Genomic DNA, 17,094 nt, shown 5'->3' on the forward strand with positions numbered 1-17,094 from the left:
CTTCTGGCCTCTGGTTCTTAGAATATTCCAGAAGACCAAGGGGGCTCACACACATAGTTAACTAAAATGTCATTATTTAGAGGGAACATTTTCTTCCTCCTGCACTTAATATCTGCGTTAAACCCCAGCTAAGCTGCGTCTCGCTGCAGTCTGGACATCATTGATTTAATTCCTCTTGATGTGGAGCCTTGTGGAAGTGAGTGCTCAGCAGAAAGTGGCCCCGTACAGCAGGCATCAAAACCACGTTGCAGGGCCTGAATGAGCACGGAGCTGCTACTGCTGCTGTATCCCCCTTTGTAGAGAGTTGGGTGGGGGGCGACACTTGCTTTACTAAATGAGTCAGGCATTTCAACCTGCACATGCATGAAAGTACTTCGGAATTAGGCCTGATCTGTCTTATAAATCTCCCAGATCCTCAATAGTGTGGCTACAACAGGTTGAACTGGGCCTGAATCTGTGGAAAAGGACAACCACGTGTGTGTGTGTGTGTGTCAAGAAATTACCCTGTGTCTACTTATGTAACGGCCGTTTCTCCTGTTAAACGGGGCAAAACGAGCAAATTCAGCCGCACTGTCACGATTAGTTTCGGCAGATTAAGACGCCAACCAGCCCGACTCTCTTTAGTCTGCCAGCAGACGGAGCTGCAGAGACTTGCTCCGGCGGTGCCACATTAGCGGCGATCCCCGTTTAGGGCTGCTCTTCCTCAGCCTGAGGAGGAGGAAGGATGGATGGATGACTTGCAGACAAATGGATTCACTTTAAAGCCCAGAAAGGAACATACATAATGTGAATAATCTCCATGTCACATCATCCAACAACACTGTTAAACTCTCCAGAGATTTGATTATTTTTTAAATTGAAGAGACCTGGAGTCACATAAAAGAAGCCAAATACTGAATCTCTCCTCTCATTTTCCTATGCAGTTCAACAACACTCAGCAAGATGATGGGTAACAGTCAATTGCTACTTAAACTAGCAACAATAACCATATAGCATTAGTTTGTATCGAATATGTCTATATCCTCCCTTTAAAATCGTTGCAATTAAATAAAAAACGACCCGGAAGGAGCAGAAACAAACATAACTACGATGAACAAGCCCGCGAGCCACGGTCTGTCTCCACCACGTGATCTCTTCCTGGTTACGTGTGACCGTGTCCACTAGGTGGCGCTTCCGGGAGATGGCTCGTGGCACAGGGTGCAGCATTCATCCGTATGACAACAGAGATCTGATTCACCCACTTCTGCGTCGTCATTCTGCCCTAAAGTTGCAGCCGTGCTGCATTCAAGAGACACCGTTAGCTACCTCAGCTGAACTGTATAAATCGTCTAATTTCATAAAAGTTAAGCAGCGCGGTGTTGTAAATAAAAAAGCGCTGCTGTTTGGTTTAATCCACGAGAGTCTACCAGTGTAGGGAGCAGCCAATAGTAAATCTGCGCACTTCCCTACGTTTGCCCCGCACCAATGAAAACCCGTCGCATTTTTCTTCCGTCTCCGTCAAATAAATCCAGAAAAATAAACACACTGGGACGCTGACGGGAAAGGCGCTGCCAAACGTTACGTTCGTTTTCGTAAGTTTCTCCTATTTATATTTATTATATTTCCATCAAGTGCCACTGCCTGGTGCAATGCAGGTCCCGCGCAGCCAATCAGCATAGCGGACACATGCGGTATAATATTGCGGGTCTGCAGCAGCCAATCAGAGACCCCGATATAAATTGGTACAACAAACTCTCCAGTGTCAACCAGGCTCCCACCCTTTACTAAAAGTATCCTTCCGCACTTGCAAAGTAGAGCCCTGGATAGGGGAACTACAAGTTAACTCATTTTCTGGAATATCTTAAAAGAAACAAAATGCACGTGACATGTTTTACAAATAAACATTTATGACTTGGGGAAAAAATATATTTTTGCAATGTAATCAAAGATCGCTCGCAACGTTTGGCTCTACATTTAAAGGCACAGTGTGCGATTTATCCAAGCCAACCGTTGAATGTTGCGCTAACAATTGCATCATAGGGCAACAGTAACACACACCGAGGAGTTAATTAATGTTGGACTTTTGCAAGGCGAATGTAATTATTATGCTTATAAGCATGACAATAATGCAGCTCGCCACCCTGTGACTTAGATTTTATACACATTTTAGAGCTGTGGCAGAATTCACAGTCAAGTTTTCTATAAAAGTAAAAAGTAGTAAAAGTAAGCAAGTGATTGCACTTGACTGGTGGCATTTCAGCGAGTTTTCAAGAAAGTCAAATAGGCTGGCGATGATTTAATCAAACCCACAGAACTAAACCAACACTGGTGCACAAATGCTGCTTTAAGAGTCTAAAAAAATCCTCAGCAAAACGAGGAAGCAACCAAAAGATGTTGAATCAACCAAAAGATGTTGAAGAAAAGTGAGTAAATATTAAAGCATCTTGAGAAAAACAGAAACTTTTTGTCATAGTTATGACTTAAAGACTGCATCCAGCAAGGGCGGTCTGTGTGAGTAGCCTCCAGATGATTTAAAAAGAAAAAGGGAAACTTTTAAAGGTTTGATCTCAACGTGTTCAACGTTTTCATGCGGACTTATTGGCGCGCCTAAGCCGCGCCTAAGCCGAGGATGTTGTTTTGATAAAGTAAGCATGCCAGGCATGCCCACTGGATTTTCAGAACAATCGTGTATGCAATATTTAGCATGCCCTGTGTGTACTGCGGGCGTTCTGGGCGGGTTTGATTGGCATGCGTGCAGCGGGAGGCCCGCGTTGCTGCAGCAGCCCTGAATTGAAATAAGGAAATGAGTGATCAGTGCCACCGCGGCGGAGGGATACACAGGCAATCCCCGTTCTGGCCGCGGCCAATATACTCGCTCCTGTCCCGTTAGTGGAACTCCATCTAAGGAACGACCGCACTCCTAGTCTGCCTCCACACACCGACAAGCACACAACTCATCCAACATGGTACGTATTGCCATTCATTCTTTGTAGTATGTCGAAAAGCGCTTTGGACGTGGAGCGGCGCGTAAAAGCGGCTGTGGAGCGGCGGCTTTTCTGGCCACTCTCCTTGACTCCGCTGACGAGCGGGTCTCTCGCATCGGATCCGGATCCGCCCGTAAAGCGCGGCTGTTGTGTTCCACAGGCTGTTTGGTGCAGTGTGAGGCCATAGGTTGCAGCTTATTTCTGGCCACCGGCGCTTTCCCCCCCTTTTTTTGCTGTCTAAAGTCTAAAGATGTTCGGTCCCGAGCGGGTTCCTCCATAACTGCGCAATTCTCCCGGCGTTATCGAGCCGATCGTCTATTCCAGGCCAGGCGGTCGCTTCACGGCTGCATGGCGCGGATCGAATTAAATTCTGGACCAGATTCGACGGTGCTGGGATCCCCTGGGCGCTATTGTGGGTCCGTACAGTAGAATTTGGACAGCCACATAGGCTGGAAGGTCGATTTTACAGCGGCGCAGGCGTGTTCGCAAGCCCGTCAGCGGACATGTTTCCCAGCAGAGATGGCTGGAGAAAAAAGGTGCGTGATGTCGTTGCGTGGACCCGGGAATGGGGCTCCGGTTAGGGGGGAGGCGAGCTGCTTTCGTCTGGCTTCCCGGGTTTTTTTTTTTCTTTTTTTTATGTTGCACCATCCAGAGCCGAACCGTGCCATGCTTGTGGGGGTGGGGGGTGGCAGCTACTGTATCTGGCCAGCTTGTTCCGCAACGGAATCGGGTCTTATTCTGTAATTACAAGATTACAATAAGGACACAGCGTCGGCTTGGTTTGGGAGAGCTAAAGCCAGTATGGCGAGCAGTCCTACATCTCACCACCGTCCACTGTGCTGGTCTTGGTTCCTGTCCACTATTTCTGTCCTGATTTGGTTGCTTCTTTGCACAACGCAAATCATGGGTTGGCTTTTTTTTCATGCAACACAAGCAGCTCCTGCAAAACAACACAACAGCTGTCAAGTAGCAGATGCACAATGACTGGTTTGAGGAGGCTCGTTCCTCCAGCAGGCCCACGGTGACTTGCAGAAACATTTGCACTTGGTCATCGCTCGCCGATGTCACCAGATGTCCGGTGGGGGAAGGGGGGGGGGGGGGGGGGGGCGCGTTCACGAGCACGCTAGAAGCTAACGAGAAAGGCGCCTTTCGGCAGGCTGCGTCACACACACGGGGAGAACCTGGCGAGTGGAAACGATCTGAGAATCCTTTGATGATCAGCTCGATAGTTCGTTAATGACCAGAGGGAGTCTTTCTTCTGCTCCCCCCCCCCCCCCCCACACACACACACACACACCAGTGATCAGATATCCCATGTATGGTATTGAGTTTCACGTTGCAATACTGGACAATAGTGGCGTGTTAAGTCAAATGCTTATGGAGTAATCCAGCATCTCCAGGAGGTCCACAGAGCCCCCGGCGTATATCAGCGTGCCCGCTGAAGGGGAAACGGCCGCCCCCGTCGAGGTGGAAGTAGTGAATAAGTCGCCCGCGCCGTCCCTGTCTACTCTTACACTCTTGTTTGCTGGTGCATGTTTAGTAATTGGAAGGACATCTGATCCGCAACGCGATGAATAATTAATGTGCTTGTTGGTGTAACACCTAGCCCTGTCCCGTGTTGCCACACACAGTCATTAGACCATATGGCGGACCGGCCTCATCCGCGGGGCGTAACGAGGGCGGTGGCGTTTTTAATAGCCCCCCCCCCCCACCACCACGGTATGCAGCTTGGCCCCCTGGCGAGACGTTTGTTACCACCACGGAAAAAACGAGCGCGTGGCTTTTGTGGTTTGTGCTTGTAGGCAGTTGAATGAAAGTGTGTGTGTGTGTGTGTGTGTCACACCCATCTGCCAGAGTGACAGCTGCTCGTGCACCTTTCACTCCCCCACATTGGAGCGACTTCAGGAACTGTTTGGGCTCCTCGCACTGACCGCTCCACAATTCCAAAACTGCACAGTGGGCTGATATTGGAGAAGTTAATCACCGGCGTCCCCTATCGAGTGAAATGGCGTGAACATGACAACAAGGTATTACTGCTGCGCCAGTGAACCGGCCTCGAGGTCGCGCCGCCGCTGCCAGCGAGCACCTTCCAAAACCCCAACGTTCACACACACACACGCGCACGTCCGTCCGTCCCCTACAGGACAGGGATCCTGGCAGAGAGCAACCTGCCCACATGACACCACGGATGGTGAATCACAGGGAGTTTCCTCTGAACAGAAGAGCAGAAGGAAGAAAGGAGACATGTTGAGACGAATGATGCGGGTGGGGGGTGGAGTCCTGTTGGCTGAGATTCATATTTAAGGAAAAGGAGGCGGACGGGAATTGTAGAAAAGGAAGGGATGGGCCGGCAGCGATGGCTGTTGCACCTCGAGGCCCCAGCAGCTGGAGCCTGAGCCGGGGGGGGGGGGGGTGTAGCAGTGAGTTATTAAAGCCCTGCGCCCAGCCTACTGGGACGAGACAACACGGGGACAGAAGAGGACAGCGGGGGCAACGCTGTAGGGTGACGGGGGGGGGGGGGGCTCATCAATGGGAGGAACAGGCACAAGTGGAAGAATACTGGTCACGCTGTGCGGCGCGTTGGCATCAGCGGGGCGGTTTTGTCTCTTGACATTTTCTATTCTCGGAGAAAAACGCTTGCGAACGAGGGGGGAGGAGAGGTGAGACCGGGTTATCGAACGGCGTCAGAGTGCCGCTCAGGTCCTCTTCAGACCTCTCGCCGGCTGTATCGATTCATCAGATCCAGCCTGTCTTGTTTATGGGAGTTGACAGCAGCGCGTCCTGCCAGATCTTAACTGGATCCAGTGGTGATGTAACTAAATGATACACCACTTCCATTTATAATACTCACTCCCACCAAATATGGATTTAATCAGGCTCGCCTTCTGTCTACACACAAACGCTGGAAAAATAACTGAGTGGCAGGCCTGAGGGTTAAAGGTGGAGGCGTGTCCTTAAATATATGCGTGCATGAACCCGCTTTGGAGAGACGGGTCGGGGACTCTCGATCAAGGCTGATCCCTCGCTCTCCCATCACAAACAGGGTAGCTGCCTGAGGAAAACAAACCGCATCCCACGCAGTCATACATCCCAGCGTAACTCCATCTAAATATTCTACCTGCCACCAGCCAACAAAACCCCTCCCAAAACACCTGGTCTGGCTCTAGAGACGCCACCCTAATGTCCTGGGGCCAGGACTCAGACACAACAACCTCACGATCCGCAGGTGTGCGAACGCTGTGGTGTTTGTTGAGGCTTGTGGAGGTGGAGGAGCGTCGCGTCTAACCTTGATTAAACCTGTGTCTCGTCTTCACCCGCAGGCTGACCAACTAACAGAGGAGCAGATCGCAGGTAGGAACTGAAGCCCCCCTCTTCCCCTCCACTTTTACGATATCGCCACAGGGCTGAGTCAGGTTTTCCGGTCTTCCGGGCGGCGTGAACGCTCCTGACAGCTCCTCCAGATGTTTGTGCGCCAGTTATGCAGAACAATGAAGGCAGATAAATTAGCAGGGACGTACTGGCAGCGTATTAGAGGAAAGAGTATTTAAAGAGGTGGTGAGTCATGACTGCAACTTGTGAAATGAAAGTAGTTTCCAAGGCAACTTCCCGAGTATTTTAAGTCTAGTAGGCTCTCCTTTTATGATAAATGCACGAGGTGAATAAATCTGGAGGCTGCACAGTCTCAGTCAAACCCCCTCTGTGGCTAATTAGATTATGCTAAGGTTTCGAGGCTAATGCCTTCCTCCTCTACCAGTTTCAGGGCCTGTGGTTTAGAAGCCTCGGGCAGAGCGGAGCGTTAGGTTCACGCTGCTGTGGAGCTTTTCCAGTCCCGCGGAGAGCTAACCTGCCACCCTTGCCTCCACAGAGTTCAAGGAGGCCTTCTCCTTATTCGACAAGGACGGTGACGGCACAATCACCACCAAAGAGCTCGGCACCGTCATGAGGTCGCTGGGCCAGAACCCGACAGAGGCCGAGCTGCAGGACATGATCAACGAGGTGGACGCTGATGGTCAGTGGTAAACATAACGTCATCAGGAGCGCGGGCCTTCGTCCGCACAGGCAGCAAACGTTTACATCTGTTCGGGCGCTCGTTTTCTCTCCAGGAAAGCAAAACCATGTCCCACATGTTTCTGCTTCTGACTTCATTTAGCAGAAAAATTAATTAAAAAGATGAATAATCGCCAGTTCGGCGTTCATTTTATTCCCATTTTAGTCATCGGGAGTGATTAGTCTGTCCCCAGTGAGACGGCAGGCTTTCATATTTGGGTTAATAAAACGATGCATTTCATATCAGCAGTTTTCACTTTTTATGGTTTAATCAATCAAATGGCTGCAGCACATTAAACACGCTCGACGGCCCGGAAACGGCAGCGCAGCAAACTTTATTCAGCTGGAATTGATGTCAAGAGTTATTCTGCGATTGATTCGGTTTCCTAAATGATTATCTCTGAGCGAGCCGCGCCCTTTGAGGTGGATACACATTCGTGTTTTTAGGCCAGTCCAGAAATTCACATTAACATTTTTCCTGCATGTTTTCAGAGATAAAACCCTCTGTTACAAATACACCAGGGATTAGGCGCCGGTATCTCTTTCCTGCCCCGTTTCAGTGCACGTCGGCGCCGTTGTTGCCCACCCCCCCCACCCCCCCTTCTTTCCTGCCAACTGTCCGAGCCAACTGTGCAGCCAGCTTACTGTCAGATGACGCGTCGGTGTGTGTGTCAGCAGTTGGGCGGCTGCACGCTCACCTCCCTGACAGTCGACAGCGCCGGGACGTGGCTGCGATGTCTGGCATCGGTAGACGGTGAAAATATTCCATTCACCTGATGCAGACAGGGTCAGCTGCCACGCACCCGCAACCGGTGCAATGGAAAAAGAGCGGAGGGGGGGCGGAGGCAGCTCCGATAGCAGCTCTGGGCCAGCGGTCCGTGAGCGGGACAATGGGTGGTGTCCACGTCTGCGGGGCCTTTAGCGTAGCGCTGCTCTGTCAGCTTATAGGATTTTTTGGAAAAAAAGGAAGCTCATCGATCGGGATAAATCAATTGCACTGCAGCTCGGCAGTCCCTTTATTGAAACATCCTCCCACATTCTTCAGCCTCCCCCTCCCCCCCAGTTACACCCAAGAGCGAGCGAGCGAGCATGCAAACACACACACACACATCGCTCACATCCTCCTGCTCTGCCTCCCATGGCTGATGCAATTTAGGTCAGACAGCAATGAAGCTAGTAATGGAAAATAAAAGTGGTTACATAAGGTCCCCGCGCGCTGCACATCCAGTACCCACATCGGCAGCCACGGGACGTCAGCTGGACCAATGAAAATCAGCTTTATTTACCAAACGACTGAAAAGAGGAGGGAAGGCTTTAGCCAGAGAGAAGCAGCCTTTGGGGTTTGGTTGTTAAAGCGGTCGCACACTTTGAGGATGAAGTGGATTAAAGCGCTGCTGTTCATCGTGGAGGCCCACAGATGCGCGGACGAGCTCACGACACCCGCCCGAAATGAGGGTCCCTACTGCAGGATTAGGAAGTGGAGAAGAATACCACCATCAAGCGATTTGAACTTCCTCATTACACAAGCCTCCTCTTCTTCCTGGAGGGAGGGAAGGAAGGTAGCTCCGTGGAAACGAGGATGGCCACACACAGTTAAAGATGTCTGACCATATAGTTGGCGTCAGCACCTCTTATGTGTAATCGCACCGTCTCCCACTCGGTTCACTCCTTATATCTCCACTTCATATCTCCTTCATCTCTATTTTCCTCTCCAACCACCCACTCCCTGCCTCCCTCCCTCTTTCTCTTCTCTCTTCCTGCCTGTCTTCATCACCGTCTTCATCTGCCGTGGCTCTGGTTCTCCCTCGGTCACGGCGGCTGGTCTGAGGTGCATCTGGGTCCTTGTTGTATATCTGCCTTCCCTCTTTGCTGATTGTCCCCCGCAGATGATGGTTTTGCAGGCTCCCCTAGCCTCCCTCGCCCCCCAACGGCAGCGTGTGCTCCCCCAGCGCTGCTGGCTGTCTCTGTGTGTTAGTTAACAGGTCCTTGGATTGTTACCCTGGGCCACGGGATCGCCATCTGCCCCATCCTATTACTGCACCCATTTCCCTTCCGCACACATCCATTCTAGCATGCACTCCATGTCCGCCCTCTTAGGCCCGCTCAGTCATCGGTTAATCTGTGTACAATCCCCCATCCGAGAGCTAATCCCCCCCCGGGTATGTTGCCCTTGCCGACACTGACCTTCACTTTAATCCCGTCACTTTTTAAAATGTATTTAATTGCAACACTCTGTCGCACAGCCTTCCGCCACCTTCATCAGCGGTACCAGCAGAATCACCCCCCATGGTCCCCCCCCTTCCTAAACAGCTAGACCCCCCTCCAAGTTGGTGTGATCCCTGCTAATCCCGTCTGGACAGAAACATGGATATTGATTCATGGATATTGTACTGTGGGCGATATGCGTGGCTAAATGCCCATTTTCAGTCTGGTAATGGCGGCTTCTTGCTAACGAAACGTGTCATCGATCACCCGCTCCAGGTAACGGAACCATCGACTTCCCAGAGTTCCTGACCATGATGGCTAGGAAAATGAAAGACACAGACAGCGAGGAAGAGATCCGCGAGGCTTTCCGGGTATTCGACAAGGTAGGAAGAGTTGCGACGGCGCACGCCGCAGTGCGGTTGGACGCCGCCTCAGAGTTGACGTTTCTGACCACGTTTCAGGACGGAAACGGCTACATCAGCGCCGCGGAGCTCCGCCACGTCATGACGAACCTGGGGGAGAAGCTAACGGACGAGGAGGTGGATGAGATGATCAGAGAAGCAGACATCGACGGAGACGGCCAGGTCAACTATGAAGGTAAGACAAAGCTGGACGTGGGGGGGGGGGGGGGGGGGGCGAACGGAAATAGCTCCAGTTTCTAGGCCACGCACGGAGCTTTGATTAAAACCAGGGGACCGGATCACTCTGTATTCAGAGTGCTCCTCTCAGGGTGACTTTCGGATGAGCTGGCTGCAGATATCAGACACTGGACAGGAGCTGTAGATGGAGAGAGCTGGACCAGGGACGCGAGGGGACCTGACATCCTCCCCAATCAGCATCACGCGCGCCGCAACCTTTCGCCCTTCCTCCCTCTCCTCCGTGAAGCATGACTCCAGTCACTCGCCCGGTTTCTCGAAGGCTGTTGCTACGTTACCGAGAGCGGCGTCCTGACTGGGGCGGCCTCGGGATCCTCCCGTTAGCCGCATCTGTAAGCAGAAGGCGGGAGCTGTTTAATGAGATGAGCGTGGAAGCTGTTTTAAAAGGGGACACCAATTAGGATGGGCGCCATCCGAACCTGCTCGGCTTGATTAGAGGAGTTAGCAAAGCGCTGAACCGTTTAGCAGGCGAGCGCTCCTCGGCCCGCCCTAAACGCCATGTCCTTTTGTCTTTTGTCTCTCCGCAGAGTTTGTACAGATGATGACCGCGAAGTGAAGCCCGCCGCCTCCCGTTCCACCCCCCCACCCCCTTAGGAAAAAAAAAAGAAAAAAAATCTAATGTTTTACTTACCTCTTGGAAAAAAAGAAAAAAAAGTTCATTTATTCATACTGTTTCTGTATAGAAAATAATTGAATGTTGAAATAAAATACCCTTCTGTCCACACGGGGAAATATATATATATGTGTATATATATATATATATATATATATGTATGTATATATATATATATGTACGTGTGTATATATATATATATATATATATATATATAAAAATATACAAAAACATCTGCATGAAAATGACAGTTAGTGATCCTGTCCCCCCCCCTCCCCTTTCCCAGAGACCAGTTTAGCATCAGTACTTAACAAGTAACTAATAACAACAAACCCTGTAACGACAACCTTCAGACTAAAGCTAAAGCATCTGTCGAACTCTCCGGTTCCACTTGCTCGTGGTCGATGTCTGGGCTGGCCATCTCTTCAGTTCTCCGTTCTTTCTGTTTTTCGTGCATGCGGCTTGAGACCGGAGCATTAACCCCCCCCCCCCATCACCTCCTCCGGGCTACCAGAGCGTGCTGATTCCACTAGAAGCTGTCCTCTTGTTGGTTTGGTACAGTTATTATTTTTTTTCTTTTGTATTTGGAGAGGATCCCTGTACTGTTAACGATGGCGGAATAAACCAGGCTCTAACTCAAGCGTTTAGGCAGAATGGGACTTAATTGTATGCTAGATAAAAAGAGAAAAAAAATGTACAAAAAATACATTTTCAAAAATGTTTGGCATGTTCTGTTGTTTTTGTTATTTGGACAGCCATCTATAGTAGTCGTGCGTCCCGCCCTCAGCGCAGGGAGGACTTTAAGTCTTACGGTGAGCTTTCTGATTTATTTTTTTTCCATCTTTTTCGTTACTATTTTTCTTTTCTGCCGAGACGGAGTGTTCTCTTTTCCTCCGAGAGAGAATCGCTGGCCTTCACTCTTCTTTTTTTCGTCTTCTGTTTCTCGACCCGGACGGAGCGGCGAAGGGGGTGCGCCCGCCCCTCCTCGCAGGCTCCTCATCCGGGTTCAGTTTACATTCATTCCAAGTTGTACATGCTAGTCTTTTTTTTTTTTTTTTTTCAAATAAAAGTCCATGAACTTTATCATGTCTTATGTCCTTTTTCTAATTATTGTGCAAAGTTCTATATAAGGGCAGCATAACGAGTCTGTATGTTGTTTACCGACCAGACAAATGTGTCAATAATAAATGATTCTGAGCACTGATCTCCATGTGCACCCTTATTTGCTGATGTCTAGCAGAGGAAAGAAAGGACGCGCACGCACGTCTATGACGCCTCGCTTCTCTCAAGACCCGGCCGGTCGCTAGGCAACAGGAACATGCTGTAACCGGGATGTTGAGGGTTCTTTTCTTTTTTTTTAATGGCAAGTGGGAGTTTGAATAAACCCTCCTGCTTATGCCAGCGGCTCCATGTTGGCCTGTCCTATTAAGGCAAACCAGGCCACAACCAGGCGAGAGCGGCGTGCGCTTTCCCCGACAGCAGAGGCCCCCGAGAATACGAGCTAAAAGTGTTAAAAAAAATAAAAAAAAACAATCAGGGAAGAGCTGCGTGGTTTTACTATATTTGGACTGTAATTTGGCCGTGTTTGGAGAGAGACGGAGAGGCTGACGGCCCTGCACCCACCTACAGAAGCCAACGCTTCTGTCCACCGCAGACGCGCGTTCCACCTTGTTCTTCAGAGAAGAACGTTCTCTGCGTTCCTCATTATCACAGATGCCATCGGGCAGCTGAGGAACGAGCCTGGCTGACGCTCACCACATAAACTGCAGAGGAGCGAAGCAAATGCCAGGACCTGTAACGGAGCCACCCTGATAGAGCTGGAGGGCACCCAACAGGCGAGCTGAAAGGAACGCGTTGGGCCCCTCCCTGCAGCACCGCTCCAGCCAACGGGAACAGCTGTTTGGAAGATTGACAGCTGGGGCCTGGGTCTGCTGCTCTTTAAAAATTAAATAAGGAAAACGTGCGTTGCGGATGTAATTTACCCCCCCCAGCACACTAGCGCGTAATTTAATTTTGAGAATAAATGTCGCGATTACCCCGTTCTCGCGTGATGTTAGCAGGTTCGCGCTGCCTTCACGGACTCCAAGCTCCAGTTCTGTTCTAGCTTTTTTACGTGATTACATCCTTTTCAACGACGCAGAGTGTTGGATTTTCTGAGTTGTTCGTCGAAACTGAAAGCATGTAAAGACTAAAATGTTACTTTAGCATGTAAGGCTGAACCGGAAAGGACACAAGTTAAGTTTCATTTGCCTTCATTTTCCTACGCCACGTGAACGCGTCGTTAGCAACGACCCAACTGCTGTTGGTCCTTGAAGGTTTCTACACTACAGCCTTGTTAGTGAAGTACGTTGGGATTAAAACAGGAAAAACCCGGCCGTTTCCACCTTGAAATGGAACTCAATCTCTGTGATTTGAGCGTCCTCTGAAAACAAAAACATGTCGTATTTGCTTTGTGCTAATGCTCCGTGTAGCGACTAACCAGTCATGCAGAAGTGAACACATTCAAGCGATCCCGGGAGAGGGTGTTTTGTCCGCATTGAGGCTGCTGGAAAAGGGCCCCCATCCTCTCGGGGGAGGAAGGGACACTTGAGCACCCTGGAGGTTAATTTAAGAACATCAATACTTCATGTGTAAATGAAGCAGCACACTGCGGAGGCAGTAATGTGAGAAGGATTGAATGGGCATCGGTGTCGCGTAACAGAGCCCATGTGTGTGTGAGGGTGTGTTTCAATATGTGTGAATGGGCCGTGTAGACAGTGTGACATGGAGCTGCGCTTGCTGGTGTCATGTCCGCTTGTGTTCGCAAGTTAGGTGTGCTGAGCTGGACATCAACGTGGACGCTTCTGGCACATTCTGACAAACCTAAACAGAACCAGGGTGCCACGCTTGTAGAGATCCCCTGGGCTTAGCTCCCGAAGTCCTGGACGCGAGTTTGGGACCGGTCGCCATGGTCACGCCTCTAGCGGCAGAGCATCTCTCAGGAAGCGAGGTGATCGGCCGGGCACTTCAAACGTAGGTTGTGGTCGTGTTGGAGGCCACCCTCCCCCGATCCCTCTGCGTGGTTCATTCCAGCGCGGCCATGACACCTACAGGAATGAGCTCGCTTGGGTCGGCCGTCGCGCTCCTGCAGCCTCGCTGCTTATCGGGGCCTCGGGAGAGTCGTTCCATCCATGTTGCTTTAATGACAACCATGGAGGTGCTGGTGCAAAGTGCCGGGGGGGTTCTCTTGCTTTTCACACTCTTCAATGCAGCGTGTCAGCCTCCACCCTCCTCCACCACCCCAGCTGTAAATCAGTCCCAGTGCCTTTTCAATTACTGGGATCAGCGCGGGCCTTTCACTTCCTCTTCCTCTTCCTCTCCGTCTCTGGTCCAATCTCTCGTGTTTTTACCCCCCCACCTTCTCTCTTTCCCCCTTTCTTTACCTTCCTCCCCGATCTCTGGCTGCTCCATTTGTCTAACAGTGCAGTTTCCTTTTTACGGACTTGAATCACTCCTGTAATTGATCTCAGCTTCATCAGGGCCACTGTCCCATCTTTGGCCTCTCCCTCCCCACCACCTCCCACTGCTTACCTGCGAGAATAAACCCATCCATCTCCGAGTGTTGTGAAATATTACAGGCGGTGTCAGGACAACCGAGCCTCCCTGAGCCTCATGCAATATTCAGAGACGGTGATATAAGTGTCCCGCTAATGAAAAAAAGCAGCAGGCAACACAAACAGAATTTTAATAAGAGCCTGGGTGAGCAGGCCGCTCCACACCGAGCGTCTGGCTGCAGCCGGAGGCTGACGGACGATGTACGTCAACATAGGGCCCCTCGGGCCAAATGGCACCCAACTACCAGACTCTATTTTACATCAAGGTCACGCTTCCGCCAAAAAGTTGGGAAGCTACACCGCGTGTAAAGAGCATTGACTAATTTATACATGTTTTTCCCTTTATTTCCCATCTCCATGCCTTAGAGAGTATTGCTGTGCTAATCTCAGCACGGTGGGGTGGAGTTCCCCCGACTCTGTTTGTCCTCACTGTTACAGGACAACAAGAGTCAAAAACACAATCACCCAATGGGGTTTTTACTGTTTGTGTGTTCTCTCCCATCGTTGCTATAACAACTAAAGGAGGAGCCACTTGATTTTGACAGCATAGAAAGACTAAAAAAAGCTGATGTGGCTGCAAAGGAATGCTGTCATATTGGTGATAACTTGTGGGATGGCCTCAGCTACAACAGCAAATCTTCCATCCAGGAGAGGGACTGCAGCACAGCTGCCCTCCCAGGTGGGAGGGGGGGCTAAAACATCAATGAGAACCAATCTAACGAGGCAGGAATGGAGTGGAAGAGGGCAGAAATGGGGAAAAACAAGGCTTGAGGGTAGGAGGAGGGATGTCAGAGAGGGGGAAAAAAGCGCTGAGCTGGGATCCTCCTGCTGGGGATTTCCCCCGCTGATGTATTCCCCCTCCTTTTTTTTTTCCTTACCGCAACCGTTATCTTGCTGGACTGGGTGCACCGATCCCTACCTGCACCAGTCGCTGCAGACCTTCCCTGACACACCGCAGCCCACCATCGACCCTCAGGGGGGGGAGGAGGAAGAGGAGCCAGTCTTGCAGAGGCAATGCAGAGGCAATATGATGCAAATGCAACATAATGCAGTGGTGGTGGTGGTGGGGGGCTTCAGCCGAGCGGGTGCAAGGACATCCAAGGAAAGGCTGCAACTCAAGTCCCCTAAAGGCCCGGGAGGCTCAAATACCCCTGGAGCTCTGATGGAATCGCAGCGGCCTTTTGAAACCCTTTTTCAACACTGGTCACTTTGACACAGTACGGCAGAATAGATATCAGAAACTGACCCAATCAGGATGTGGGTTATGACACACACCTTCGCCTGGAAAAAAAAGGCCCTCTGGAGAAGGAAGACCGGACGGGTCCGCAAGGCTCGAGTCAGCGGCGCAACTACAGCTTTCAGTGAGACAGAATCAGGCGGCAGCTGGAGGCGGCTGAAGCATGTCCAGGGGAGGACGTCCAGGGGGACAGGACGCCAGTATAAAAGCTTCATTTCACCATGGTTACGTCATCAGCGAAAACAGAAGTGAGAACTCAATGGCACCCATCGGAAAGGGATAAATAATCCAGCCTGAGGGACGTGTTTGACAGAGGATGACATCCGGCTTGCAGCACTCCCATAAACATCCGTCAGCTCACGCTCTCGTGCACGACTCCTTCCATTATTCATCGCCATTACACGCAGGTTGATGAGCTAAACACATATGGTTCGAATGCACTTCTGACACAAAGGGAGCCATTACTGAGAAAGGCTTTGGGTCAGGTGCACGTCTGCATGCTGACGCGGTTCAATTTTCAGGGGTAATCTTGTCTCAAGCCTTGTTCGGTCGGGGAGCCGCAACACCGTCCCTCCTTTTCTCTCGGCCAATGAGTCCAGAGAACACTCCTTTAAATGCTAACGTCCTCCTTTTCGGATTTAATAATTCAATGAAGCTAAGCTTAAAATGGTCTGTGCTCTCTCAGGGCTGCCAGAACAATTCAATTAGCCGGGAAACATGTTGTGACAGCCTGGTTTAAGCGTAGATCCCTTCTATTCAGCCTGTTTATGTAACCACTGGAACCACCTCTCCGTCCTTCTGCCACTCTCCCCTTTCTCACTTTCTCCTCCAGCATTGATGATCTCCAAAACAGCTGAGGCATCAGGCCCACTCCTTTCTGCCAGCCCTTTTTTCATGCCGTGTGGGTAAAATACAGGAATAGTGGCTGTCAAAGGGCGGTGGCGAGAGACAACATGATGGCATTTGTATGAAATCGCATGTGAAAGGTTGCTGACAGCCGACAAACAAAGGGGAAGGACGGCACACCCTTTCCCAGGATCAACCCAGGTCAGCCAATAGGCTAATCAAGAGCCGCGCTGATTGACAAGAGACTCAACTGTCAGCAGGTAAGAAAAAAAGTTATTCTCAGCACCAGAGGCTCTGCCCGACAACATGTGACAGACAGTCCCTAACATGTGGGAGGCGGCTGTTTGCAGGCTAGCGTGTTGCTAACGCCTCTCGCGTGTCGGTACAGTGGCGAGGTACTAAACAGTGGAAGAATCACAGGTACGAGAAGAATAGGAAGATCTATGATGGAGGGAGGTCAAATCGGGCAAGTCTGCCTTTCTGCAGGGAAACTGATCGGCAAATTTCCGTACAACAAACCTGTTTGGCACTTGATCCGGCTGGGACATCAAAAAAAAGACGCAACAGACGCAAATTCAAATTGAACACCCATTGTGACGCAGGTGGAGATGTTGCACAGGTATCGCCATATGGGGAAGATTTTCAGCCTCCACATCTGCCCTCTTTGTATTTCCCACCTAATTAGGCGAGCCTTGCCAACATTTCCCCGTTGCAGGTTTATTAGGTGATAATATACTGTTAAGTTTGTTCCACTGCTCACGAGGTGGCCAAAAATCGATTACGCCTCCCTGAAAGACATTAAAAATACATTGGCAGGAACCAGAGAATGTGCTTGGATTTCTAAAGATGCCCGATACAGTTCTCAATATGGTAAACGCATGAGGCCACAGAAGGAGATCCCTGCTTCACTTCATTTCATTTGGATGAAAATCTT

General features: G+C 50.4%; 1 protein-coding gene across 1 annotated transcript; it reads left to right on the forward strand.

Annotated features, from left to right (window-relative positions):
• The first annotated feature begins 2,748 nt into the window (after positions 1–2,748).
• On the forward strand, positions 2,749–11,688 carry LOC130515741 (calmodulin-1). The gene is made up of 6 exons (XM_057016203.1): positions 2,749–2,945; positions 6,284–6,314; positions 6,829–6,972; positions 9,492–9,598; positions 9,677–9,812; positions 10,399–11,688. Exons 1-6 carry the CDS (start codon positions 2,943–2,945, stop codon positions 10,425–10,427), a joined length of 450 nt encoding a protein of 149 aa, XP_056872183.1. The 5' UTR covers positions 2,749–2,942; the 3' UTR covers positions 10,428–11,688.
• Positions 11,689–17,094: the final 5,406 nt, after the last annotated feature.

Source organism: Takifugu flavidus, chromosome 19, assembly GCF_003711565.1.
Source record: "Takifugu flavidus isolate HTHZ2018 chromosome 19, ASM371156v2, whole genome shotgun sequence".
In the NCBI taxonomy this organism is placed as follows: Eukaryota; Metazoa; Chordata; class Actinopteri; order Tetraodontiformes; family Tetraodontidae; genus Takifugu; species Takifugu flavidus.